At 43.6% G+C, this 25,283-nt stretch overlaps 1 protein-coding gene across 1 annotated transcript; it reads left to right on the top strand.

Moving 5' to 3' along the window:
* Window positions 1–8,622: 8,622 nt before the first annotated feature.
* On the top strand, window positions 8,623–10,857 carry LOC138287680 (nuclear apoptosis-inducing factor 1-like). Its single transcript, XM_069228367.1, has 2 exons — window positions 8,623–9,263; window positions 9,485–10,857. The coding sequence occupies exons 1-2, from the start codon at window positions 8,861–8,863 to the stop codon at window positions 9,700–9,702; spliced, it is 621 nt and encodes a 206-aa protein (XP_069084468.1). The 5' UTR covers window positions 8,623–8,860; the 3' UTR covers window positions 9,703–10,857.
* The last annotated feature ends 14,426 nt before the right edge of the window (window positions 10,858–25,283 follow it).

The raw sequence follows: 25,283 nt of genomic DNA, 5'->3' as shown, positions 1-25,283 counted from the left end.
TGGAGGGTCTTCCTAGTGTCCCCAGGTCTTAGTGCCTGGTTCTGTCTTTGTTGCGACCTGCAACGTCATGACATCCCTCCCACTTGAAGAAAGTGTAGGTCTTTCCCTTTCCTTACATGAGACTGAGATTTGAAACTTTGGTGTCTTCTTAAATTATTTCAAAAAGACTTATGGGTTTCTCCTTGATCCTTCTTAAATGCCATGGATTGTCAGCTTGTGGTGATATTGTTTGAAGTTGAGCTGTTTCTAGTCATTCTGTGATCCCCACTCTCAACAGTGATCATGGTTTCCTTTTGGAACTTTACTTGGAGTGGGTGGCTAATATATCGGGCGTCTGGCTTTCTTTGTTATTCTTGTTTGACTAGACCCCAATCTCTGACTACAAGAGGCAAATCTTTTGCTCTTTTTTGCTTGCGATTGGTGTAGTTCTTCATCTTGTCTTTCCATTGCTGGTCTTGTACCTCAGCAACACTACAGTGATGTCTCCACTTTGGCCCACCAATAGATCTGGGTGCGCACCACTTGTCCTAGAATGAGTGAGGATGAGCATTAGCCTATGATTCTGTGTAGAATATTGCAGTATTCTCAAAGTATGGTGTCAAATGCCTGCTGAAGTAGAGTTGGTTCAATTTCTGCTTGTTGCACTGTCTCCTTTAGTGTGGCCACAAATCATTCCACCATCCCATGTGCTTGTCGCCATATTGGGGTGATATTTCAATGTTTAAAATCAAGATGCCTTGCAAATGTTGCAAATTCGAGCCCGCTGAATGGCAGACTGTTGTCTGTCTTTGCCGTTTCGGGGATGCCCAGGTGGCAAATATGTTGTTTAGGGCCGGCTCTTCCACGGCTGCATTGGTTGTGGGCAGCTGTTGGAGTATTGAAACATAACTACCATGAGATATTTACTGGAACAGTGCTGTCCGAAGAAGTAAACTGAGATTTGTTTCCATACACTAGTAAGTAGTTTGGACTGTTGCAAAGGCTGTGGGGCTTCTTGTTGACCGGTTACTTGAAATGTGTGGCACTCTTTCAGGGTCTCCTCTACAATTTAGTTAAGTGTTGGGTTACCACCTGCTCTGAGTTAGTGGTAAATGAGAAGTGCAAAATGGGCTTTTTGCGACTAGTCGCAATTTGCGAGTGGCTATTACATTTGGTTTGCGACTCGCAAATAGCGACTTCCTATTTGCGGGTCGCAAAATGGGGTCGCTATTTTTGCGAGTCGGTAATGGCTTGCATCGCATTTTGCGAGTCGGAAATGGTATTTTTGCATCCCGTTTCCGATTTTGAGGGGTCGCAAATTGCGATTCGGGCCATTTGCGACTCGCAAAAGTTTGCTACATCTGGCCCTAAGAGACCTTGGGAAGAGGAAGACGATTCAGACGATGAAGAATTCATGGATCGGATATTACATGATCGCCCGCCACCTTATGCGGCGAGCGACAATATCCCGAGCACTAGTACGGGTCCTGAGAACCAGACGCTGGAGAAGGGAGTTACTGATACAGTACAGACTAGTGATACGGCTTCGATACAGAATTGTGTCAGTGTACCCACTGTGCCAGACATGCAGATACAGTTGCAACCTCCACCGCAGATACAGAGAATCTATCCAGATGTCCCAGTGCTAGAGACTACTACAAACCTGATAGTGCCGCCAGACCCGATATATACAAAATCGAGCTTAGCGCAGATTGAGCCAACTCCACAATTGCTGCCCCAGCCGCAACCACAACTGATACCGGGATATAACCCAGCAGCAGGTCCTCCATTAATACCTGCAACGGCTTCAGAGGATCAGACCTTTGGAGTCGCAGCTCCACGAGGTTTGGGACCAGGTCAGACACCAGCTGCAATATCGTTGCCAATTACTGTTGGTCCACCGGTGCCATTGTATGCACAAGGTCAATCTGGTGTACGTGATCAGGGAGCAATAACCCAGGATGTAATGGGAGGGGAATTCACAGGAACCCCTCGATCAATATCACCAAGATCACAAGCAGCTGAACACCTTAGATCTTTGCAATAAGTCAACATTCCTCAGAAGAAGTGGTTAAATGCTTATCATTGCACATCTGGCAGAAAGTAAATACAGAAATATATTATCAAGAGTACAAACATATGTTGGGTGCCAACCTGGTGCAGAAACCCAACCACCACGGGTTTCGAAAATACACAGACACATAGGCGGTAGCAGAGCACCGACTACGTTGAGTGCTGTATAAAACAATATGCAGAGTCTAAAAAGAGCAACCAGGGCACTCCAAGATTAGTTATTTTGTGACGGATACTTTAATCCTTAGCGTTGCAGTATGCGAACAAAAATACAAATATACATAGATGTACAAAGTCCATGTAAACAATTGAAAATACGTGAGATCAGTGATAGCCAACACGTGTTTCGTCCTTACGGACTTCTTCAAGGCTGTAAACAAAGACAGATTGGAATTCTTTAACAGAGAGAATGCTCCACTACCAGCCGGTAGGTACATATTCAAAGAGTTCATTTATGCATATTATAACATGCAACGTGGGCCAAAAAAGAGATACCCATAGATGTTTCAAAGTATAGTTCAGAATAGAAACACTGTAAAGAGTGTGCATATGAGGAAAAGGGTGGAAGACGGTCGTAGATTGTATTGAGTGGGAGAGTGACTGGCCACCAAAAGTGAATGAAATGTGATAAAAAAGTGTGCTAATGTATATACAAGAGGGGAATTGCAGAAAGTGCCCAACAATGTGCATAAACTATAAAAAATATATAAAAAATATGGGAAACGAGAATGCCCGTGGATATCTTAAAATACCTTAAAGGTTCTGTAAATTCAGGAAATGCAAAGTTCCAATATGTAGTGAGAGTAGAACCATATCTGTAAGGGGAGTCCAAAAAAAAAGAGAAGAACAGCACTTGTAATCCAAATGCTAAAACTACTGGTACTGCGCTAATGTTAAAGTGGAAAAGACGGAAAACAAGACCTACCCGGAAGATTGTGATTTATGTGTCCGGATAAGTGAGGGTCCTTCGTGATATCAAGGACCAATAGTACACATCAGGGCATAAGAATACCCCAAAGGGTGAATCCGTAGTATGGGATACACACTCCGTCTGAGGTCTCAGTAGACCAAGTCTGCGAATTGGAGCAGAGATCTAGGAAAAGAAATGTGCCGACATGAGAGACACAAAAAAACAACATTTACAGTTAACTAAGGGAAATACCTTAAAAATTAATTAAAATCCATGGGACACGGTCATATCATGAAATAGGTCGTAAATGCCAAAACAATGAGTAGAAACTAGGTATCCGATTAGACTAACTCGGGACCACAGGAAGGTGTACACCGAAGAAAGAAATCGATACTGATGTTACGAGTATGTTAAGGGGTTGGGGATCTCGGTCTAGGGGTTGAATACGAAGTGACCAAGAAAAAATATAGTATGCGTCTGGTCCACCGCTTTGAGTTGCGGATATACGTTAAGTAGTAGAGGAGGACTGGTGGCGGCTCGTATCCGAAGAAATATTTGACGGCGTAACCGTAAGTATAAATGTAAATTATCCCAAGTATGCGAGCATATTGATCACATCAAGCGTATGGAAGAGACAAAGTTAACAAAAGAAAGCGCTCTCAATAGTGGCGCTTCCCGCTGAGCCTTTACGCGTTCCAAGACATGAGGTCCCTAGAACGGTAAACTCAGTATTCCCTTACCGGTGATTCCCCAGGATCCGGGAGTCAGTGACGCTTCGGTAAGCGTGCCGGGTACAGCGTAAGGTAGCGCTGACAGGTAACGTAGGACCAACTCAGGCTGCGCACTGTCGATATATACACGTGTGCAGTGTAGAAAACAAAAAAGGACTATGTTTACGATAGGGAGAGGCAAGAGTTGAGCTATTAACCACAATAAGAGGTGCTACACGGGCGCCATGTTAAGTGTATTGATGTGAGCTCCGGCATGCCGAGAAATCCCCGTTATTAGTATTAAAGACAGCCAATTTCCCAAGGAATGTGCTCCGATACGTTATAGTGCGTGGTATAGGGAGAGCCCAATTACCAGAGTTGTTATATGCAGAGTAGTCGAGGGAGGTTCTTTTAATGAAAATAAGACAGATTCTTAAGTGCATACAGCATATGTATTAGACACAAGGTAAAAAGAAAAAGATGGAAAAGTTAAAAAGAGTAAATATATATACAGTACAAAAATCATTTTCCTAGTGTGCAGTTAACAGATGGTAACATATATACATTTACGTTGTACTAGAACAAACGATTACGATCAACAAACATGGAATTACAGAGTTTGCCACATAAGGCATTATGTATAGGCACATAGGGAATTTGTTATCATTATTGCAAAAATGATAATAATGGAACACAGAGAAGGATTGAAAGTATACATACACAAATGTAAGGGTGAAATACCAAAGGGCAGCCACTCACTTTTAAACGACAAACTGGAATAACTTAGCAGTTTGTCGTCCTGTACTCAGTAACAAGGGGTTAGGAGAGGAAGGAATGTCACAAAATGTCATGTATTTAGTCAGCAAGACACACACGCAAAATCAAATTATGTGAATGCTGCAAGAGGAGGCAAAGCCTGTGTAGAACAATTACAGAAAAACATGTAGGTCTTTATGTATATTAAGGCCTTGTTCAACCGCTCGCAGTTTTATGATCCATCTACTCTCGAGACGTCTGAGAGCCAAAGTGCGGTTCCCTCCTCGAGGCATTCTGTTGAGAGAGTCGATCCCATGGATATGAATATCCAGCACTTCTCTGTGCCCATGGGTTTCGTTATAATGAATCGCAAATGGATAGTTGGTATTACATGACCGAATGGCTCTCAAATGTTCTTGGATTCTCTCCTTTAACGGTCTAATGGTACTTCCAATGTAAATGAGCCCACAGGTACACACAATGCAATATACCACATAGCTGGTGTTGCAGTTGATAAAATGTTTCAGTTTATATGTGATTCGAGTATTGTACTGAAAACTTGTTAGCTTATCTTTGATATAGTTGCAGATGTTGCAATGTCCACATTTGTAGGTGCCCACTGGCGGTCTAGACAACCAGGTGTCCCTGTACTCAGGCGGTAAAAAGCTGTGGCAAAGTTGGTCTCGTAAGGTAATGCCCTTCTTATAGATAATGCTAGGGTTTGTGGTCAGACCATTTCTTAGAGTACCGTCTGTAAGGAGTAGTGGCCAATGTTTGCGTATAGTTTTATGGATATTGGAGCTTAGTGCGCTGTGTGGGATCACCAGAGAGATACACTCCCGTGTGTTCTTTTTCTTAGTATTGGCCAGTAAATTCAGACGTTTAATTTTTAAGATCTTACTGTTCGCTTTTTTAAGAACCTGAGGGTGATAACCTCTGTGTATGAACCGTGATTCCATGTTATGTAGTTCTTGTTGAAAAACCTGCTCCTCACTGCAGTTACGGCGGATTCTGGTAGCCTCACCAAAAGGAATGGCGTTAATTTGTGGCTTTGGATGTGAACTCGTCGCATGCAGAATGGCATTGCATGCTGTGGGTTTTCTGAACAATTTAGTACAGATTTTGCCATGGTCAATATAGATAGTGAGATCCAGGAAGTTGATGGAAGATTGACTGGCCTCGTGGGTGAATTTGATATTGTAAATGTTGTTGTTCAAATGTTCAGTGAAGAGTAAAAGGGAGGATGCATCCCCTGACCAGAAAACTAAGATGTCGTCGATGTATCTACCCCAGTAAAGAATGTGTTGTGACAGGGGTGGAGGGCACGAGTGCCACACATGCATTTTTTCCAGATATCCCATATAGAGGTTGGCGTATGAAGGTGAAAATTTGGCCCCCATAGCTACTCCCTGTATCTGTCGATACCAATTTCCATTGTGTAGGAAAATGTTGTTATCTAGGACCAAATTTATCAAATCCACAATCATGCTAGTATGATTTAGTAGAGAGGCATCTCTAGTGTCTAAATAATGTTGGATGGCAACAAGACCCTCTGCTCTCGGGATGCTTGTGTACAGTGAAGAAACATCCAAAGTAACAAAAAAATGCCCTTCCGTCCATTCGTAGTCAGTGATTTTGCACAGTAGGTCCTTTGTATCCCTGATGTACGAGGGTAGATTCTGGACAAAAGGCTGGAGGAAGATGTCTATGTACTCCGACAGTTTCTCTGTGGGGGAACCAATACCAGAGATAATTGGTCTACCCGGGGGGAATAGACCAGATTTGTGTATCTTGGGTAGAATATAGATACATGGTGAGGTGGGCGTGTTGTTATAGAGGTACTTATATTCCATGTCCGATATCAAATCCAAATCGAGAAATGCTTGTAGTTTCTTTAAAATACTTCTATTGACTTCCAACATGGGGTTGTGTGTGAGTTTGCGATATGCGTTGCCATCTGATAATTGACGATCCAGTTCGGATAAGTAATCCGCTTTGTCCATAATCACAATGTTCCCACCCTTATCTGCCTCCTTGATCACTATGTCCTTGCACCTGCTAAGTGAGAATAAAGCTTGTTTTTCAGCAAGCGTGGTGTTATGCACGTGGATTGATTTACGTCCTAGCAAATATTGTTCTTCCAAGCAGTAGAGATCACTAGTGACTCTACTGCAGAAAGAATCAATAGCATAATCCCTGGGTATTACAGGAGTAAACTTAGAAGTTGTCCTCAGACCACTGAGGGACCTAACATTACAGTCTATGTTAAGATCTGTCAAGATCTCGGTTAGAGGTATTAAGGGTTCTGCATTGTGTTCAATTGAAAGCAAGGTTTGGATGTCTTTAACTTCCTTGATGGTCATAGTACTGGGAGTATGGTATAGGGTGGTAGTTGCCCGAGTCGGAATGTGTGATTCCTGAAAGTATTTATAGAGTTTACACTTACGAATGAACTTGAACAGACTGATGTGAAGTTGTGTGAAGTCTGGAAGTCTTGTAGGTACAAAGCCTAAGCCTTTCTTGAGCACATTAGTTTGTTCAATATTTAAGGTTGTGGAGGATAGGTTGACAATAGAAATAGTGTCGGAAGTATCCTTTGGAGACACAGTTTTGTCAATCATTGGTGTGTGTTGCGAGTTGTCGAACGTGTGGCAACGCCTTCCTGTCGTCTGTATGTGTTTGTGCTTGTGTTTCCCCCTTCTGGTGGGCTTGTGTTTGTTACTGCCCTCTTTTGAAGTTGTTTTTGGCCTTTCCTGAACCTCTCCAATTCCAATAAAAAAGGAGGCCTATGTGTAGAGGAGGGTAATGGTGTATGGTCCCTGGTGTCTTCACTGGTTCCACTGGAGATGCTAGAAGCGTCCGTGTCACTGGTCGTAAGACCAGGGGAGGGAAGCTTCGCCTTGGTGGATGGGGTATCCCTAACGCTGTCTGCTTTAAGGGTATCATATTTACGTGCAAAGGTGAAAACCCTTCCATTTCTATAATCATTTTCGTCTCTCCTAAGTTTGCGTACCTTCTTATCCTTGATGTATAATTGATGTTTTTGTAGGACCTCCTTCAGAATGTTATAGTTTTTGATTATAGTGTCTGGTGAATCTATATCATTGATCTCTTTTTCTAATAGTGCAATGTCCTGTAATAGTTTCTCGCGCTTCGCCTTGGCATCACGGATAAGTATATCCATCATGCCGTACGAAGAGGTGACCAACAAATCTTCCCATTCCTTGAGCAAGTCAGGGCTTAAGTCGTCAAAGGATGGAAATAGAATAACCCTCAGACCCCTCGGAATTTGATTATTCTCCATATATTTTTGCAAGATTGTAAAGTCCCACCAACGTGAGAGTTCTTGTTTCCTTAATCGCTCGAGTCTAATAAACTTCATTCTGAGGCCCTCCTGTGAGGGATTAGATGTACTGTGTGTGTTTGCCTGGGCATTTGCTTGAAATAGTTCTCTAAAAAGGGTATCTCTATTATCATCAAATCCTTCCATTATTCAAAAAGTGCAGTTACAGTTTCTAATGTGTATAGGCAATCGTGTGGGTGCATACAACATAAAATAAGAAAGTAAACAGTCAGTTATTGTAATATAAAGTTCAAGTATGTCAGAGTGCAAAACAGCATTAATTTGCAATAAGTCAACATTCCTCAGAAGAAGTGGTTAAATGCTTATCATTGCACATCTGGCAGAAAGTAAATACAGAAACATGGGACGTTCAATACGAGGGTGCTAGAGAATTTGAGGTGGATGTTAAGCGTACAGAAACCACCTCCGAGGCCAGCTTCGTATGAGGCTTTAGCGATTTGGGATCTAATGGCTCTTAAACAGAGACAAGAAAAAATCCAAAGAAGAATAAAAAGAGCAGAAAAGACTTATGCAGAAGCTAGGTGGGATAATGAGAGCAAAATGTGGAGACGGGGAATAGTTGATCGATTGAAATTGTTCCCAGCAATAACACAGGGAGAAGAGACGCAGGGAAAGAAGGCCACCTATAAAACAGACAAAGACTCTAGTAAGCCTAAAGAAACTAAGGGCCAGATGTAGGTAGGAAAAATTTAGCGAGTCGGAAATTGCGAGTCATTGCGACTCGCAATTTCCGACTCGCAATTTCCGTCTCGCTAAATGGTATCCAAGAAGAAAAGGCGACTTCAATTTGCGACTCGCAAATGAAGTCGCACCACAGATTGCGAGTCCGCTGTTTGCGAGGTCGCTTTTTGCGACCGCGCTAAAAACGGACACGCAATTTGCAAGTGGGTGTCGCAAATTGCGACTGTGCTGGATATTGAATGCAGGTGCAGCAGAACACTCTGGAAAACACTTCCTGGCTCCTGATGATGACATCACAGCCAGGAAGTTTACAAATACACCTGGGAGGAGGGAGGACCACACCCATTTTAAACTGCTGAACTGCAAACAGAGAGAACAGCAGCTACCATGGCAGAGACACCAAGGAAGCGCAAATTGAAATTTGCAGAAAAAGAGCTGGAGGTGCTGACAGGGGAATGCTGCCAGCACCATGAACAACTTTTTGGGAGGGCAGCCCTCAGTGTGCCAGAGGTGGAGAAGAAAAGAATCTGGACGGACATCCAAGACAAGGTGAACTCCATGGGTGTCAGCCACCGGAGTATAGAAGATTTAAAGAAACTGTGGTATGACCTGCGCTCCCGGACCAAAGAGAGAATGGCAGAGCGGCTCCGGGAGATGAGGGGCACTGGAGGGGGACCGTCCACTATACCACCACCCACACCCCTGGAGGAAAGAGTTGAGGAGACCTTGGAGCCAGAGGCAGTGTGCGGGATGGGAGAGCTGGATACTTCAGAGCCAGGACCATCAACCGGTGAGTACCATGAGACATGCATGTACACCCATATATGCCATACCCCCACCCACCTTGTACACAGCAGCATGCACAACCAAAATAGCTCCATTTCAGAGTAGCAACCGCCTGCATGGTGCATTATGGGCAATGTAGTCAAGTAGGCAGTTGATAGGCAACAGTTTATTAGGAAGTTGATGACAGATGGTAGATACTGACAGTGTGTTCCCTATGTCCCACAGGTCTCCCACACTACACCACCGCCAGCCAAAGCATCCAGGAGCCACAGGTCAGCCACCAGCCTGCAGAGGAGTCAGGACCAGCCACCACAGAGACCTGCACCACCCACACACAGTCCCCTCATGATGCACCAGTTGCCATACTGATGAGTGAGCCAGCACCTGGTCCCAGCCACAGTGCCACTGTAGATGACACAGAGCCTCCACTGCGTCGCAGGTGAGGTGTAAATGTACCACCAGAGCCGCAGCATGAGTCAGGAGATGCCTCCATGTCGCCCGCCGAGGCCACACTCCTACGGGGTCAGCGCCTGCAGACACGCGAGATAAGGAGAATATCAGGGGCCATGCGACGCATGGAGCAAAACCAAAACAGTGGTATGCAGCTGGTACACACAGAGCTGCAACAACTCAACACACATGTCGGCGACCTTGCACTCTCAATGAGACAACTGGTGGCAGAACTCATAACTGAGAGAGAGGGTGCAAGGCGTCGTGACAGGCAGCTACTGCACCGGCTGGACCGCATGTCTGCCTCCATCGTCAGGCTGGCAGTGAACTCTACTGGCCTTTCAAGGCGCACGGTCAGCCTCCAGGTAGACATGGGCCACTTTGCCAGTGATGTGGCACGTGGACTGGGACGTCTCAGCCATGCCATGGATATCATGGAGGCCAGACAGGTGGCTAGGGGCACGGCTGACACGCCGCAGGACAGCGAGGAGGGCTCCACCATCAGCAGTGTCGCAGCCAGTGACACCAGGGTGTTGCGCAGTGGTAGCGCAAGGCAGGGCACTGCTGACACACCAGGTACCAGCCATGCTGGCCGAGGCCGGCGTAGAATGTGAGCTCCGCACTGTCCTGGGGTAGAGGCACATGAGGTCAATGTGTCCTCATGCCAGGTGGACTTTTACAGCCCCTGAACTGTTGTTAATGTATATAAATTTTTTTGGTGCACATAATTAAATCACTTGTTTGTTCCACTTCACATCTGGACTCTTTGTGTGTGACATTAGTGAGTGTGGTGACAGTTAGCACGTACCTTCCAAAGTATTGGTTTGCAATGTGGTCCCGTCTCAGTCTGCCTTGATTTGCAATGCTTCTATCCCCATGATGGCGATGTGGTAGCTCTTGCTCTTCATCCTCCGAATCTGGGTCTTCTGGGGTGAGAGGTAGCCCACGTCTGGTGGCAATGTTGTGCAGGATAGCGCATGCGCCAACGATCTTGAAAGCTGTTATTGGGGTATACTGGAGGGCACCTCCACTTCTGTGGAGGCATCTGAATCGTGCCTTCAGCAGTCCAAAGGTCCTTTCGATAATATTTTGGGTCCTCCTATGTGCACTGTTGTATCGCCTCGCTTTCTCATTGCTGGGTGTTAAGTACGGGGTAAGTATCCATGGTCGTAGTGCATATGCACTGTCACCTGTGTGGCACAAAATGTACGTTAGCTGGGCATAAATGGTTTCCACATTGACCTGTGTGTATGTCTGCAAGGTGTATTCAGCTATACCTAGGAGGTATCCGTCTCCAAACTCCCCACGTTCTAGGCGTTGGTGTATCCCACTGTGCCTGAAAATGTAGGAGTCATGTGTGCTCTCTGGAAATTTGGCAGCCATGTCAGTGATAACATAATGGGCGTCACATACCACCTGAATGTTCAGTGAGTGGGTACACTTCCTGTTGCGGAACAGATATTCCAGATTTGCAGGAGGGCAGATTTGTATATGTGTCCCGTCCACACACCCTATTACATGGGGGAAGTTGGCAATCCTGTAGAATTCCAACTTGGTGCTGTTGATTTCTGCCTCATTCCTGGGTAGGTATATGTATCTGGACATGTGTGTGAGTGAGGCATCTAGGAATGCTCTGAAGAACCGTGAGAGTGCACTCTGGGATACCCCACCTGCCACAGCAATGACCCCCTGATAGCTACCCGAGGCCAAGAGATGCAGTGAGCATAGCACTTGCACATGGGTAGGGATGGCGCAGCCGCGCACAGTCAGGCGTTGAAGCTGCGGATTGAGTAATTCTATTAAATCTAGTATTGCTGCACTGCTAAGTCTGTATTTATCATAAATCTCCTCCTCAGTTTGTTGGAAAAGTGTCTGCCTGGTTCTGTATATCTTCTCCTGTCTCTGGCTCCTCCTCCTCCTCTGCTGTGCGGCGTGGGCTCTCCTCCTCATTGCTATCACATATATCTCCGCCATCTTGAGTAACCCAGGTGCCTTCTGGGTCTCCTTTTATACTTTGGTTCTGGTTACCACCTGCTCTGAGTTAGTGGTAAATGGGAAGTGCAAAATGGGCTTTTTGCGACTAGTCGCAATTTGCGAGTGGCTATTACATTTGGTTTGCGACTCGCAAATAGCGACTTCCTATTTGCGGGTCGCAAAATGGGGTCGCTATTTTTGCGAGTCGGTAATGGCTTGCATCGCATTTTGCGAGTCGGAAATGGTATTTTTGCATCCCGTTTCCGATTTTGAGGGGTCGCAAATTGCGATTCGGGCCATTTGCGACTCGCAAAAGTTTGCTACATCTGGCCCTAAGAGACCTTGGGAAGAGGAAGACGATTCAGACGATGAAGAATTCATGGATCGGATATTACATGATCGCCCGCCACCTTATGCGGCGAGCGACAATATCCCGAGCACTAGTACGGGTCCTGAGAACCAGACGCTGGAGAAGGGAGTTACTGATACAGTACAGACTAGTGATACGGCTTCGATACAGAATTGTGTCAGTGTACCCACTGTGCCAGACATGCAGATACAGTTGCAACCTCCACCGCAGATACAGAGAATCTATCCAGATGTCCCAGTGCTAGAGACTACTACAAACCTGATAGTGCCGCCAGACCCGATATATACAAAATCGAGCTTAGCGCAGATTGAGCCAACTCCACAATTGCTGCCCCAGCCGCAACCACAACTGATACCGGGATATAACCCAGCAGCAGGTCCTCCATTAATACCTGCAACGGCTTCAGAGGATCAGACCTTTGGAGTCGCAGCTCCACGAGGTTTGGGACCAGGTCAGACACCAGCTGCAATATCGTTGCCAATTACTGTTGGTCCACCGGTGCCATTGTATGCACAAGGTCAATCTGGTGTACGTGATCAGGGAGCAATAACCCAGGATGTAATGGGAGGGGAATTCACAGGAACCCCTCGATCAATATCACCAAGATCACAAGCAGCTGAACACCTTAGATCTTTGTGAAGTCTCAGCCCAATTGGAGCCCCTGTCGAAGCGATAAGACGAGTAGGGTCAAGCGTGTTAGCCCCTCAGACAATGAGTGTGGAAATATCACAGACTCCAATAATGCAGGCACGAAATATCTTGTTACAAGGTTTTTCTGTGCAGCAACTAAACGAGTGGCTGAGGAATAATAAACCTTCACCACTTGCTGCAATAGCGGCAGAGAAAGATGATTACCTGAATTTTGTAAGACTAGGTGTGGAAGCTGCCGAACTAGTGGACGGAACAATGGGGGTAAACAGATTAGAGTCATACACAGAAGCAGAATTGAGATACCTGTGCCCTAAGATTACTAAAGAGGTTAGGCAAGGTACATCAGAGATTAGCGAACCTGGCAGACAAGTACAATATTGATATTGAAAACACTAAACATTTGAAAAGAAGTTACAGGTTAGACTTTGACTCAAAAGACTTTGAGCATATGAGGCCTGCCGGAATGAAGGCACATTTAAAAGAAATACTGCAAAGTGCGCAAATCTGGGGAGTGTTAGAAAAGTGGGAAGGCAGATGAGCAAAGAAAAGAGATAAGGAGAAAAGTGACAGTCCAGGGTCAAGTCAGGCTAAAGCTTCACCCGATACGGAATCAGTTAAAATACTACCCATGAGAGAAACAGCTGGTGGAGTTTTAATTCATGTGCCGTGATCCAGAGGAGACATCCTATCTTTTACAAATGATTATCCCAGATTGAGGGAGAAAACGATCGAGTGGTATCAACAAACAGATAGGTTTGTGAAGCTTGCAAAGTGTCTCTGGGAAGACTTGAATACTTTGTTTGAGATCATTGTTCCGCCTGATTTGTGGCTCGAGTGCAAGAGAGGGGTAGACTGCCCGACAAAGGAGCCGGCCAGGGATAAGGTGACCGGAGCTCCCTCTGAGGAGGTGATGAAGTACTATCATAAAGTGATTGAATTTTTGAAGCAGAAAGTGTCGCCGAAGGTGACTGACTGGCAGAAAATTGACCGGACCTCACAGGAAGTTAAGGAATCAATACATGCTTACTATGAGAGGTTGTGAAAGGCATTCAAACATTACAGTGGTACTGAGACCATTGAGCCGAAGGACATGAACCATCTCGTGTTCACATTTGTTGAAGGGTTGAGACCAGAAGTTAGCCAGATGATTAAGAATCATTTGATTTGTTGGCAAGCAAAGTCGATTGATGAGGTGTTGCAGTATGCAAAATACTGTAGTGACGAGATTGAGCTGAAGCAGAAAAAGTTAAAGGAGAAAGTGATGGTGATGCAGATAAGGGCAGCGCAGGCTGTTATGCAGGGAAATGGAGTTCAACAGATGATACAGCAGCAACCTCAAGTGAATGATGTGTTTCAGGCACAACTGAGAAGTCGAGGTTTTGTGAATCGTGGTCCAGACTTGAATACTGTTGTGGTTCAGAATGATGCACAAGGGATGAAAAGGATGTCACCATGTCACGCGTGCGGGGCGTGGGGCATTGGAAGCGGGAATGCCCAAATGTGGTGCAGGATGGTGCCGTTCAACAAAGCACTAATGTCGGTACATTGCAAAATATGAAAGGTCCAAAACTGAGAAGTCAAAATCTGAACTTCCAAAATAACATGATTCAGATGCAAGGGTTACAGCCCATGCAGCAAATGCATATGCCGCGCGTTCAACCAGCGCAAATGCCGCAAGTACAACAGCAGGTTCCCATGGTACCTAGACAGCAAATGCAATTACCAATGGCTCCGATGGGACAGCAACAGGTGATGCTTCCTTAGCAGGTCACAGGTCAGGTGATGAGTCAAAATAATACAGTACAGCAATTCCCATTGCGTGATGAAAATGGAATGAATGAGGAGTGGTCGGATGACAGCTCAGATAGTGAAGAGTGCAGATTTGCAGCGTCCCTAGAGGTAGATCAGAGGGGACCCTATGTAGAGGGAAAGGTAATGGGTCACAAAGTTTCATTTTTGGTTGATACCGGAGCTACACGCTCTACAGTCAGAAGTGCAGAGGTTCCGAAATTACCACTTTCGGGGCGTACCATAAGGGTGGTTGGAGTAGCAAACCAGTACCTGACAAATCCGATTACAGATCCAGTGCAGGTTGAGATCGGCAACTTCCAGGGACTGCATAAGTTTGTAGTCTGTGATTCGAGTCCGGTATCCCTACTGGGAAGGGACTTGCTGTGTAAGATAAAATGTTCGATTACATGTACCAATGACGGAATCGAAGTGCAAACAAACAGTGATGATGAAGGAGATGAAGGTCAGGACATATGGGAGGACTTGAATACATTACTAGAGATAGTGGTTCCAGCTGATCTGTGGATTGAGTGTCTAAGAGGAGTGTAGATTAGCCAACCAGCAAACCGGAGAGGGACAAGAATACAGGTGCACCATCTCCTGAGGTATTGAAATATTACTATAAGGTGACTGAATTTTTGAAAACGAGAATTTTGCCCAAGAATATTGATTGGCAGAGGATTGATAGAACAGTTCAGGAACCAAAGGAGTCGATACATGCGTATTATGAAAGATTGTTGCAGGCATTCAAGCATTACAGTGGTACAGACACAATTGAGGTGACAGACATGCTCCATTTTCAGATTTGAGGAAGGCTTGAGACCCAAAATTAGCCTGATGATTAAGTCATTTGATTTGCTGGCAAGCAAAGCTGGTTGATGAGGTGTTGCAGTATTCGAAATACTGTAGTGATGAGGGTGAGTTGAACCAGAAAAAGCTGAAAGAGAAGGAGATGGTGATGCAGATTAAAGCAGCTCAAACAGGGGCGCAAGGGAATTTTCTGCAGCAGTTACCACAGCAGCAGCAAGGGAACATGATGTTTCATCCCCAGATGAAAGGTAGAGGTTGTGGAGAACATATGAATCGTGGTTCGGACTTAGGTACTGTAGGGGTTCAGAATGATGTGCAAGGAAAGAAAAAGTTATTGCAATGCCACGTTGCGGAGCCATTGGACATTGGAAACGGGAGTGTCCGATGATGGTGCAGGAAGGTGTCGTTGAGCAGAGTAATGACATCAATTCATTCCAGAATCCGAGAGGACTAAAGTGAGAGATCCTAATCCAAACTTTCAGAATAATGTGAATCAAGTGCCAAATTTCCAACCCATGCAGCAGGTGCAAATGCCACGTGTTGAAATGTCATAATTGCAGCCAATGCAACAGCAGGTTCACATGGTACCTAGACAACAAATTCATATACCTCAAGCCAGATGGAACAGCAACAGATGATGCTTTCTCAACAGGTCACAGGTCAGAGGCTTAACCAAAGTAGTAACACAGTGCACCAATTCCCGTTACACAGTGAGAATGGAATAAATGATGATTGGACGAGTGACAGTTCAGATAAGTGCTTGCTTCCTTAGAAGTAGATCAAAGAGGTCCCTATGTAAAGGGAAAGGTAATGGGTCACAGAGTTTCATTCTTGGTTGACACGGGAGCTACACGCTCTACAGTGAGAAGTGCTGAAGTTCCAAATTTGCCCCTTTCAGGTAGAACAGTTCAGGTTGTGGGAGTAGCGAACCAGTATTTGACAAACCTGATTACAGATCCAGTTCATGTTGAGATTGGCATCTTTCAGGGATTAAACAAATTCGTAGTCTGCGATTCAAGTCCGGAATCCCTACTGGGACGAGATTTGCTGTGTAAAACGAAGTGTTCTATAACTTGTTCAAATGAGGGGATTGAGATCCAGACGAATAGTGATGACGAAGATGACCAAGCCCCAGAGATAGAAGGTGAAACTACAAATGAGGAATACCCTCTGATTGAATTATTCCTGTTGTTCACAGTGTGCAGAAAGTGAAAGTGAAAGAGCTTCATCCTGAGTTGCAGGGAACGGTTAAGGAGAAAGTGTGGTATTTGACAGGAAAAGTGGTAGGTTTGATAAAAGGAGTTGAGCCAGTTAAAGTTACTGTGAAGCTGAATTCAGTTTTTCCACAACTTCCACAGTACCACATGCCGCAAGATGTCCTTATGAAGGTTGCTCAGATAATTGCAGACTTTGTAAAGCAAGAGGTTCAGAAGGAAGTATTGAGCAGTCCATGTAATTCACTGATAATGGGTTTGAAAAAGCCCTGTGGGAAAGTTCGAATTGTTCAGGATTTGAGAAAAATAAATGAGATTGTGGTCAAATGTTGTCCCGTGGTGCCAAATCCAGCTGTGATAATGTTTCAGATTCCATGTGATGCTGAGTGGTTCACCGTCATTGATTTGTCACAAGCCTTCTTTTCTGTGCCTCTTCATGAGGATAGTCAATTTCTCTTTTGTTTCAAATTCCTGGATTGAGTTTATTGATGGTGCAGAATCCCTCAAGGGTTTTCAGAATCACCTTCCATATTTAATCAGATCTTGAAGAAGAATTTGGAGTCGTTGGAATTGCCTTTCCAATCGACCTTCGTGCAGTACATTGATGACATGCTGATTGCGTTCAAAACAAGGGACGAGTGCAAGTATGATACAATTGCCCTGCTGAACCATTTGGGAAAGAATGGTCACAAAGTGTCTCGGCTTAAATTGAAATACTGTCAGAAGGTGGTGAAGTACTTGGGTCATCAGATTGAGAAGGGTTCAAGAAAGATATCCAGAGAAAGGATTACCACCATATGGCAGATAAGTCCCCTGACTACACAAGAGAAGTCAGAATGTTTTTAGGGATGGTAGGCAATTGTCGCCAATGGATTCCAAATTTTTCAGTCATTTCGAGACCATTGCAGAAACTGATTCATAAGGAGGTCACTGATCCCATAGTGTTAGACCAGGCTGGAATGAAAGCGTTCACTGAATTGACTGAGAATCTGTGCAGGGCTCCAGTGTTGGGTATGCCTGATTACAGGAAATCTTTCACATTGTTTTGTCATGAGCATGATGCATGTTCTTTATCTGTCTTGACACAGGTCCATGGAGGTGTAAATCGCCCAGTAGCGTATTTTTCAGCTACTTTGGACCCAGTTGCAGCAGCATTACAGGGTTGTTTGCGCACAGTTGCAGCAGTTGGTCAGCGTCTAAGACAGTGTGAAAGCATAGTGATGGGACACCCCCTGACTGTAATGGCCTCTTACTCTATTGAGATTCTACTTACAAGGACGACAACACGATATTTGACTGGTGTGAGGTTGACCAGATATGCAACGAGTATTCTAGGGTCACCAAATGTGTCACTGAAAAGATGTACAGTGCTGAACCTGGCAACCTTACTTCCAAATGAAAATGTAGAAATTGAGCAAGTGGAGGATGTTGAGCATGATTGTCTTGAAGTAACTGACTTGTGCACAAAACCGAAACATGACATTAGAGACACCCGATTGGAAGAAAATGACCAAATTATCTTTGTTGTCAGAGAGACAATGCAGGGAGAATGAGAGCAGGATAAGTGTGCACAATTACTGGTATTTTGGAAGCTTCTTGGCTTCGAGGAATGTATTCTGCCAAAGTAGTGGAACTGGTAGCCCTTACTAGGGCGCGCCCTGTTTCTGCTCAGTTGAAATTACAGTCTCTACAGAAAGCCAAAATGGATATGGTGTAGTCCATGATTTTGGCCAGTTGTGGTCACAGAGAGGTTTCATGACCTCTTCTGGTTCACCAGTGAGAAATGGTGAGAGAATTAAAGAATTGTTACATGCTATTCAAATGCCTGAGAAGACTGCCGTGGTGAAATGCAGTGCACAGGGACCAAGTCGCAAGGTTGTGCGCATTGAACTGTATATCATTCAAAGACAAGTGGGAACTGTTATGTGAAGAAGATGAAACCTGTACAAGCTATGCATTGAAAATAATTGACACTTTGGAAGAATTGAAAACGTTGCAGAATAATTTTGACAGGGAGAAAAAACGTTCATGGAGCAAAATGAAATGTGTGCAAAGACAAGGCAGGTCTCCCTCATTGTGTCATTTGCCAACAGCTGAAAGAGGGAAAAATAACAGTGGTTGATTTGAGCCACATTAGAAGAGCAGGAGGTCCATTCAGCAGAATGCAGATGGATTTTATTGAGATGCCTGTGTGTGGAGGTTTGAGATATGTGTGAGTGATTGTTTGCATCTTTAGTCACTGGATTGAAGCTTACCCTACACAAAGAAATGATAGTCTCACAGTAGCAAAACTACTGGTTAGGGAACTTGTACTACGTTTCGGATTTCCAATCTCTTTAGAATCAGATAGGGGAAGTCACTTCAACAATGAAGTAATTAAATTACTGTGTGCAGCATTGAATATTGAGCAGAAATTGCATTGTAGTTACTGCTCTGAAGCATCAGGACTAGTGGAACAGATGAATGGTACCTTGAAGTCAAAAGCTGCAAAGATGTGTGCGTCCACAAATTTGAAATGGCCTGACGCATAGCCTTTAGTGTTGATGTCAATAAGGAACACAACCGACAGGAAGACAGGATTGTCGCCGCATGAAATCCTTATGGGTAGAGCCACGAGGTTGCCAGCTGTGCCTGCAAATGCACTTGACAACATTACAGATGATATGGTGTTGGACTATTGCAAAGGTCTGGCTGATGTGGTTCCCTCTTTCTCTCAGCAGGTGGAAGCCACCACACTGCCACCGATCCATGACCCAGGGCACAATCTGAGAGCTGGAGAATGGGTTGTGGTCTGGAAACACGTGAGGAAAACGTGTTTGGAGCCTTGTTGGAAGGGACCTTATCAGGTAGTTCTACTAGAACAGCTGTGAAGTGCGCTGGAATTCCGAACTGGATTCATGCGAGTCACACGAAGAAAGTGGCATGTCCACTGGATCACAAAGAAGTCTCAGGGCAAGAATGAGAACAAAGGGGAACTGAGACTGGATCTGAGCCCCCTGAGGAAGGTTCAGTCACTCGTGAGAGACGAAGGAGAAGACCTCCAGGAGGATGACAGAGAGCCTATCTCAATTGAGGCAGCAGGAGGCTGGTCAGAGGAGGGCTTTCCCAGAAGCAGACGATCTTCAGAGACAAACAGAGCAATTGCCAGAACCAGACGGGAAAGGAGTTGAGGTGGATCAAAGTCACTGTGATCTGACTCCTCCAGAACCGATTGCAGGTCCGTCAAGAGAAAACACTGCAGAACAAGGAGAAGGTTCAAGTTCAACTCTGAAGAGAACACTGACAAAAGGCCCACTGAAAGGAGATAAGTGGCCGGAGTCGCAAGTAGAAAGAGAAAAGAAAGTAGTTGTTGAGGCAACAATCGAGGAAGAACTAGATACAACAAGGAGAGAAGATCTAAGTGAAGGAGAACTGAAGGGTGAAAAAAAGTTGAAAACCTGATTTGACTTTTGAAACCTGACTTTCACAAAGCTGCTTACTGATTTTGACAAGGGATCCTGTAAGTGAGACTGAGAGCTGTAAACAGCTGCTGAAAGAAGAGTTGCCTATTTTTTATTTTTGCTGCAAGTTTTTCTAAATTTTCTTCTGCTTTCTGATTCTTTACAGATCATGAGTAACATTAGTCAACAGGGTAAGAATACTAGGCGATGTAAGTATATGAGTATTGGTTTGGCAATTATGTATGGGATATTGTTTGTGGTGTTGATTGTGGGTATGTCTGTTCTTGATAAGAGTGAAGCCAATCATATTTCTTCTTTTGAAATGACTACTGCACTAACGGCAATAAAGAAGTTTAGGTTAGATGAGAAATATTTGCAAGGGGATACTAATGCGTAAGGAGAACTTTCTTCTAATGTTTTCTATCGCTTGTTGAGTGAGTATGTTGAGACAATGGATGGGAGGAATGTTTATGTGTGTACGAAGATTCCTTCATCAGTTGAGGAAGGAGTTACCTACCATAGTTTGCCATTAACGTATAGAATAAGTTGTAGTCTGCTAATAACAAGATTTTATAACCAGGAGTACATACAGTACTTTTACTCAAATTATGATATGGTGTTTTCGTTTGTCCCTATAATTAAGTATTGGAGTAGAGTAGCTAAGGATAATGACATAGTAATAGAGGTTTCTTTGAACCTACATTGACGTTTGCCACAGTTTATGCACATAGAAATAACTTGACATGCGTACTTACACCTCTAGAGAAAAGCTTCTTAGATCACACAGATGACAGGAGAAAGGCATTAAAGGAGAAATTAGAAAAAGGCTTAGAGAAAAGGACTTACAGGAATGATTATGCTTATGGTGCAATTAAATCGCAAGGAAATTAGCTTTAGGTGAACAACACATAGGGAAACTTTGCATGTACAGGCCTAAATCATGCACTGATACTTTATTTTTGGGAACGAGTGAATGTAAGCATGTGTTTTTGTTTCAGACTAAAAGGACGTTTAGGTTGAATGGACAGGACCCAGCGATTCCCAGAATTTATTATATCTGTGGTCTTAATGCTTATTACCGTCTGCCAAGAGGATGGTATGGGAAATGCTATTTGGGGATAGTCTTCCCAAAGATTTATCAAATGGATGATTTGAAGAAGTTTCCGAACGTGACTGAGTTACATCATATGGGACAGAGGAGGAAGTCCTCTTCTGGTACAGCGGGAGATATATTTGGAGCAGTGATTCCTTCAGTGGGAGTCATTCTGAATTCGATAAAGATTTGAAAGTTGTCTACTATTGTGGATAACATGCTGACAAATTTTTCAGGAGCCATACTCCTGATAGATACTGAGTTAGCTGCTGATAGAGCTATGACTCTTCAAAATCGTCTTGCTTTAGACATTCTTTTAGCAAAGGATGGTGGAGTCTGTAGAATGATTAATTCTAGGCACTGTAGTTTGTATATTCCTGATAACAGTAGATAGATTAGAGGTTTAATTACTAATCTGACTAATGAAAGTGTGGATTCAAAAGAATTGAAAGAACCAGGTGTTTGGGAAAAGATTGGCAAAGGTTTTACTTCAGTGGGAAATTGTCTTAGCAACATTTGGAATGGGGTACTATTGAAAATCTTGCAAGGGATATTCATTTTTGTGGTTTGTCTATTTGGAATACGGGGATTGTGTAAATTATGCAAAAGGATTAAATTGAAAAGGTCAAAGAATAATCAGGAGGGAAGAAAAGAAAAGGGAAAAATTGTACAGAGAAAATTCTAAGAGGAACAAAAATATGAAGGGATTGAATTGACAGAATGTTAGCTGATGCAAAAAATTGTGGGTGGTAGTTAGTGTGATGACACATTTAGTCATCAGAGGAGGGATTGCTAGCGCAGGTGCTTTAATAAAAAAAAATTAACGAGTGTTCATGTATTCTGAATAAGTGATTTGTGTAGAAAATATAATAATGTAGAAAATAAAGCACGCATTTGAAAATGCGATTACCAAGAGTGGCTGGCAGTGTTCACAAAGTGTACTTACTAGTGAATTAATATTGTGAAATGTTGAATATATGTTTGACTTATGTAGTAGTATGTCATATTAAGGGTTATGTATTATTTTCTAGCTTTATTAATTGTAGGCCTTAACTTAGCGAATGTATTGGCCTAGTTTGCCAGGCCTCATGTCAAAGCTGTATTTTTAAATGGCTGCCCTAGAAAGTTGAACTGTGATTTCATTTTGCCTTGTTTAAATGTGCTCACAACAGAAGTTTTCTCATGAGAACCGACTGTTAGAAGTTGCTGTTCTTGTTAATGTAACATTTTATGTGTAATGCGTGTGAGACTGACTTTCTCAGGAGAAGAACAATGGAGACACTGACTGGAGTGGAAGCTGCAACAATATAGTTACCTGACAAGCCGGATGATGAGGACATTACAGGACAAACCAATCAACGACATGTGAACGGAGTAATAGTAGAATTCATAGATTTGGAGTTTTAGTTTTATTGGACAAAGTGTGAACATGCGATTGACTGACTAATAGGGATTTGGGAAATAGTTTTAGTAGATTTAATTTAACAGAACTGCATGGGAGAGGGATAGCTCATTCTTGCCCATTTTGCATCTTGACAAGAGATGTGTTTAACTTTATTGCTTAAAGACTTTGCGTTTTCTGAACTTTGATGCTGAATCCTGATGCTTTGCTGATCGACTGATGTCCTGAGGGTGAAGACTGACTCTACTTACTGATCCACACTGATAATAGGTATTATGAATTAGACTGTTGATTATTATGCATATTTGCTTTTTCTTTCTAGGTACCAACTGCACTGTTTTGATAGAGCTATAGTTAGATATTTTTCCAAATTTGTGTTACTAAATTGTTTTGCGTAAAGCCTAACATGCTGATGCTAATCGGATGTTAGTTAAGGATTCTTACTAATGAAATTGTACGAATAGAGAAATAATGCTTGATGAATTTCTTTGCTGAACTTAAATGTACGTAATTACTTTGACGCAGTTGACTCTGGTATTAACTTGCACTGTAACTCTAGAATGTGTTGTAGTTCAAGCTTTGATTAGATTATGTTTCTTCCGCTGCTTTGGATTGCCAGTATTGTTTCTGTATGTGTTCCATTTGATTTTGAGATTAATCAACATGACTTTAGGATTGTTAATATAGAGAAATAAATATTCTAACTTTTACTAAAAGGTGTGGTTATTCACAACTGAAAGGTCTTGGTGTGTGACAATTACTGACTCCATTGTTTATTACTGTTATTGATGGTTGTTGATTATTGATATTCTGTATTGATTATGTACTGGAGCTATGGTAAGAACATCTTATTTGCGAGTCAAGACATTCAATGACCTACTTGCGTGCCCGTGTAAGTTTACTTATTAAGGTCAGATGCGCCAACACCCTTGTCTTCTTTCTGTATATATTTTCTGCTCCTTTCTCTGCCCCATCTTCTGTTGTCTTCTTTTCTCTTTTCACCATCTGCTCTATTGCTTGCAGATCGTCACTTGCTTTATCCTTCTCCCATTGTTCTCTTTAGCTGTTCCAAACTTCTGTCTCGCTCTCTCAGAATATAGCCCTCTTCCCCTTTCTCACCATCATTTATCTTTATTTTTTACACTCTTTAGCAGTGCTACTGCCTGTGATGTCTAAGCCTCTGTTCAGTAACAGAATGCTGCTTCTGACATTATCATTTATGGTACCGGGTAGAATTGTGAAAACTGCCTCTTATGTCTGCTGTCATATTTTGCTCAGAGTGTAAATGTTTGCTAGTTTTTCATCTTTAAATGTATCCAGCTATGTGTGAATGTTTGTTCAACGCTCCAATGTTTAAAACAAACTTAAGAACGTAAACCTATTTTGACTTATACTTCTCTCAGCTGTCTATTTTATGATCGTGCAAAGACCTCAGCTGTGTCTGTAAAAATGACCTTGTCCTGAATTTTAACCATTTGTCTTGAATTTCTACTGTCAATGCCCTGAATTTGCACCTTCTAGAGCAGGGGGCACCTAACACCTTTGTCGATGCCGTGGTCCCTAGATTCTCTTTGAGTGAGTAGTGGCGCAACGCTCGCGCACGCGCGAGAAGAGAGACAACGTTTGCAGAATAATCATACCCTCACCATGCCCAATGTGTACAGAGAGCGGTTACAGTGCGTCATCGTAGGGGCGTGGCACATTATATTTTGGTAATTTGTACGTAGAAAACATTAACCTTCAGTAATAGGGAGTTTTAGTCGGCAGCTATTCAATCCTTGACATGCTGGCTTAGTACGTAGGGAACCGTGAACGACAGCCTCCAGAGGTCTACGTCCGCCCGATCTCCACTACAGCACTTCCAACATCTTTTGCGGTGCAGCAGGGCACAGAAACCGGCCGAGCGGGAATGGTAAGACGCTGCTGCCTTGGGTTGCCCGATGCCCGTCGGGAGATTGGTCTCCAAACAGGTTCTGCTGTTTCGGCCCGACATCGCCTATTTACGGCTTCACCGAGTAACAGGTCCAGAAACTTCCTGATAACATTCGGGTCCAGCTAGCTCTAAGTTAGCAACTCACCCACACTGACTGCAGCCGTCCTCGCACTGTGTCGCCCTCCGTCAGTGACACCAGCCCCTCGCTGCTGGACTCAATGACGCTCTCGACATTAATATCATGTCCACTGAATGTGTCAGTAGAGTTGTTATGGCCTGTGTGGTCACAGAACTATCTTTCGAAGTAGTTTAGCGGGTAAGGCTTTTGCACCACAGGTCTGTGTGCAGCACATTTCAGGACATAGCGCTGGTAAACTACCTCGGGTAATTAATGCACTTGCTCGTGATAACTGTGGAATTTTCGCCCTCGGGTCTGAATTATCACATAAATAGTGCAGGTTAAAGTGCTCGTGGCAGATCTTTGTGTGTAACATGTAGGTCACACATTCGGTTTAAGATATCGCTGTGGGTTAATGCATTTTTTGTAGTGAACCTAAACACAGTATCATTGGCAAAAATGTCCGTTTACTCAAAATTCATGGAACACACATTTTGCGTATGGCAATCAAAACAGCCAGTTTATTTACATAAAATACAGTTCCAGACTCATAAACTAGGCATGAATTAAAAGAAAGATAAGGATATAACTAAACATGTCACCACCACCAGTAATCAGTGGCTCAAGAACATCTGAATCCAGCGTTCCCAAGTAGAAACTCCCTTATCAACTCTACATTGAGACTAGCCCCTCAGCTGCCAGACTTAAATCCCCCCTTAAACCATTCAAATCAATGTTCATCAAACTGTTAAGGCACCTTATTACTGCTCACCTTGGG

This window comes from Pleurodeles waltl, chromosome 1_1, assembly GCF_031143425.1.
Source record: "Pleurodeles waltl isolate 20211129_DDA chromosome 1_1, aPleWal1.hap1.20221129, whole genome shotgun sequence".
In the NCBI taxonomy this organism is placed as follows: domain Eukaryota; kingdom Metazoa; phylum Chordata; class Amphibia; order Caudata; family Salamandridae; genus Pleurodeles; species Pleurodeles waltl.
The sequence above is the reverse complement of the archived record's forward strand: the minus strand, read 5'-3'. Positions and strand labels throughout refer to the sequence as shown.

Coding starts and splice junctions, on each gene's coding strand:
- LOC138287680 (XM_069228367.1), top strand. CDS start 8,861: ATGGCAGAGACACCAAGGAAGCGCAAATTGAAATTTGCAGAAAAAGAG. Junction 9,264..9,484: donor AGAGCCAGGACCATCAACCG/GTGAGTACCATG, acceptor TATGTCCCACAG/GTCTCCCACACTACACCACC.